This window comes from Equus quagga, chromosome 1 (assembly GCF_021613505.1).
Source record: "Equus quagga isolate Etosha38 chromosome 1, UCLA_HA_Equagga_1.0, whole genome shotgun sequence".
In the NCBI taxonomy this organism is placed as follows: domain Eukaryota; kingdom Metazoa; phylum Chordata; class Mammalia; order Perissodactyla; family Equidae; genus Equus; species Equus quagga.
Window position 1 is genome coordinate 129,977,729 of NC_060267.1, and position 3,933 is coordinate 129,981,661.

Here is a 3,933-nt window from a genome sequence, read left to right on the forward strand (position 1 = left end):
AACACCGTGGTGGGGAGAAAAGGTCTTTCCTTTAGTTTGAAGAGTCATGCTTTTAAATTGCTTGGAGGTGGTTACATATGCATCTTCATATAAGCTTGTATCCCTTTCATTTAAAAGAAAAGATGAAAGAAGGGAATTAGCTCATTAATTATTTAAAATACTTGGTGCAACTGTTCCTTATGAATTAATCCAGCACTTGGAAGACAATTACACTCAGTGTTAATAACATTGCCAACCCTTTCCAGGAGGCTGCACTCCAAATACTATTGTGTTTTCCCTGACAACATTTACTATGACATATGCATATGAAAAACAGGCATTTTCATCAGAATTACTGTAATAGCATTAAGAGATTATTATTTTTTTCCAATTTCCATGGAAGAAAATTCACTTAAATTAGATTATTTATTCCTTGACTGCTCTTCTATCTTGCCTGTATGTTTAGGTAACTGGAGTCCATGAAAGTATAAACTTCAGAATGAAAAGCATGATTTTATACATTAATGATTTCAAATAAAAGAGGAGTGCTAGTTTGTGCATCGCTTCTTTCGAGAAAGTTAAGTCTGTGTTCTGCTCGGGAGAGATAACACTTTTTGTCCCTGTAGGTGGCCCCCCTGGTGTAGCCATTAGTTGCTAATTACTTGCAAACAAATAAACAATTAACTTCTCAAGCTGCTGGCTGGGCGAGTGTTCATTGACATGCTAAAACTTTCTAAGACAGGATTTTAATTAGTGACGTTCTAAATCCAGCCCCCTTGTCAGCGGAGCCCTAAGGTGAACTGCAGGAAGATCCCAGCCCTGTACACGGGGGGCAGAGTCAGCCAAGAGGCACAGAGTGGCCAGAGCTGTTGCTCTGTGCAGACCACTCGAGGATGACTCCCAGCCTTCAGGAAGGTGCCCGGCTTGGGGAAAGCAAACCCTCGCCCTGCTCCTTTTCGATTGAGAGCATCTTAGGACTGGACCAGACGAAAGACTGTGGTCCATCCATGAAACCCCACAGGCCCTGGGTAGACACCTGCGGCTCTTCAGGTAGGTCACAACTTAATTTTTTAAACTCTATTATTTCATTTACATTGTTTAATTTGGCCTTTATTTCATACTACATAGAATTAGAGAGAAACTGCAGTTTCACCCAATTATGAAACTGAAGTAGCTAAGGCTTTTAAGGCCTCCAGCTGAGACCTATGGGAGATGACAAGAATATCAGCCTTAGATCCAAGTGGGTATACAGTTCTTTCACAGGAAATGCCAAGAACCCACATTTACTTCAGAAGATCTCTGTTTATTTGACACATCGGATATTCTAAGTCTTTTTTCACTGAAAAATAAATGACATTCAGAGACCAAAATGTTCTCTATCACCAAGGCAAGATCTTCGTTTTTGTTTGCTTTTTGGTTTTTGGTTGACGAGAGGTCAGTTCTCTTGTGAAACCCAGAAGAATTCCACTAGGAAAATTAAAGACAAGTTCTTGAAATTACTTCTTGTAGAATTTTGTGGAATATAGGATTGGACATCTAAGATAGGGCTTATTTTTCTGTTTTTAGGGAAAGATGTTAACCTATGTCTGCACGTCGCAAGCCTTCCTAATGGGATCTCATTCCCTTGTACTGTGGATCACCCAGCACCAGAAAAAAGAGTTTTGAAACATGAAAATTACTTTTCAGCCTCAGAAAGACAGTCTTTGAAAAGAGAGTTGAGTTGGTATAGAGGCCGAAGACCAAGAACCGCTTTTACTCAAAACCAGGTGGGAAGTTTTTTCAACCAATAATGATCTTACAAAGGCTTTAACTGACGCCCTGTTGAGCAAAATCCCGTTCACTTTGGGATCTCAGTTTAGAAGGCTTATTAATGAAACAATAGACTGTATATTTTTTAACAGTTTCTGGATAGTCATTTTACAAAAGGCATTTGGATTAATTGCCCAAGATTTAAGTGCAATTATTTTACTATGCAAATTAAAGTCCATTTTATGATGACACACCAAATATCAACATTTTAAATAACTTTTTCCTTATTGTTAGATTGAAGTGTTGGAAAATGTTTTTAGAGTAAACTGCTATCCTGGCATTGATATCAGAGAAGACTTAGCTCAAAAATTGAATCTAGAGGAAGACAGAATCCAGGTAATTTTCAAATTTAGTTGTTACTCATGATGATTGAAATGTTAAGAATAATAAAATAATGTTTCTGAGATCTATTTTATTTTTCCTTAATTTTAGATCTGGTTCCAAAATCGGCGTGCAAAGCTGAAAAGGTCTCATAGAGAATCTCAGTTTCTAATGGCGAAAAAAAATTTCCACACGAATCTCCTGGAATAGACAGAAAACTAAGCATGTGAGATTATCTTCCCATTGCAGAACGTGAAGAATCAATGGAAATACCAAGTGTTAAAAATGTGATCTTTTCTTTTCTGCATTTAATCTGAATAATGCCTTTTTTTTTTTCCCCGAAAAAATGTTGTAAATAGTTATTACTACACTATGGTACCTATTCTATTTGGGCACTTTTAATTACAATAAAAGCTTTTCCTATATATTTTGATAAGCATTTTCAGAAAAAGCCAGTTATTTTTAAGTGAGCAGATTTAACCTAATTAAGTAGTTTGCTAAAATAGGTAAACTCATGACTAAATGACTCCACAAACTGGATTCCATTTACAAAATAATTCTAGTAAAATAATCTGAAGAATGGCACAAATGTGTGATTTGTTTCAGTTAGTTTCCTTCAAGTGCATTTTGAAACATGATTATGCTTCAATAGATTATAGAATATGATTTAGTCATGAATCTTTAGTTTCTCTTGCTTTCTGGCAAAAAGCAGTGAGAATTTCTCATCATGTGTATCCATACAAATCCTTATGGCATCCCAGTTTCAAGGTGTTTTTTTAAGCAAAGTCATTATGCCAAAGTAGAGATATAAAAGCATCAATTGTCATATTCCTACCATTGGTATTGCATTGCACAAAAGAATTGAGTTGCAAATAAATGCAAATTTTAAAATGTTTTTCTAGTTCATTTAATGTTGTGCTTTACTTTCATTCATTAAAGTAATAATGATCATCTGCCTTTTATCTATTTCCAGTTAGTAATTTCCAGTCAACTGTGTATTTTGTTACAGTACTATGTTGACTGAGAAGGTAGGATAACTGACATGTCTTTTGTGTGTGCTGTGACATGGTTGCCGGAAATAATCAGGGCACTTTCTGGGACAAAAACTATGTACTTTGCATTTGCCATTTTACCTGTCACTTAAAGATGGGAGTAGGATAAGATGCCTCACAAGAAGGAGTCCTACCATTGGAAGGATATTTGTTTTCCGGTTATTTAATGAAAGGCCAAAGTGAGTGTTTTTGAAATGTTAGCTTGAGGACTCTGACTTTGTCTCCTGGAAGACGTATTTCACCTTTGCCCATTTAATTGAATTCTGCCTGGCTTCCCTCTTCTTTTTTTCCTATTCTTCTGTCCTTCTTTTCTCTCCCAGTGATGACCAGAGTAGAAGGTCTTGTTAAATTATTGAATCTACACCCACTATGTACGTTTTATTTTCTTCCTCTTTTTTTTTTTTTTGTTGCATGAGAAAGATTACAGGGAATTTACATGTTAGTACTAAGGAAAAGTAGCATAACTCAGATTTTGGAGATTTTTAAAATCATTTGCTGAGAGCACATTTTGGATAGAGAGCTCTGTGTCCCAACAACTGGCCAGCAATGTTCTGTGCTTATTCTGTTCCATTATTGCTGAGATGAAGAGGGAAGAGGAAAAGAGGGACAGCAAGGGCAGTAACTGGAAGACCAGAGATGTTAAATGTTTTCCAAGGAAGTCTCTACTGTCAGGACCACTTTTTCCAATATGAAGAGTGCTTTCATTAATATAAAGTTTGACGTACTATTTATAAAATAGTGAAAATTTATCCACCAGGAGCTTTCTTTGCTC

General features: G+C 36.2%; 1 protein-coding gene across 1 annotated transcript; it reads left to right on the forward strand.

Moving 5' to 3' along the window:
• The first annotated feature begins 872 nt into the window (after window positions 1-872).
• HESX1 (HESX homeobox 1) lies at window positions 873-2,319 on the forward strand. Its single transcript, XM_046656696.1, has 4 exons — window positions 873-1,029; window positions 1,546-1,745; window positions 2,023-2,124; window positions 2,221-2,319. The coding sequence occupies exons 1-4, from the start codon at window positions 873-875 to the stop codon at window positions 2,317-2,319; spliced, it is 558 nt and encodes a 185-aa protein (XP_046512652.1).
• Window positions 2,320-3,933: the final 1,614 nt, after the last annotated feature.

Coding starts and splice junctions, on each gene's coding strand:
- HESX1 (XM_046656696.1), top strand. CDS start 873: ATGACTCCCAGCCTTCAGGAAGGTGCCCGGCTTGGGGAAAGCAAACCC. Junction 1,030..1,545: donor AGACACCTGCGGCTCTTCAG/GTAGGTCACAAC, acceptor TTCTGTTTTTAG/GGAAAGATGTTAACCTATGT. Junction 2,125..2,220: donor TAGAGGAAGACAGAATCCAG/GTAATTTTCAAA, acceptor CCTTAATTTTAG/ATCTGGTTCCAAAATCGGCG.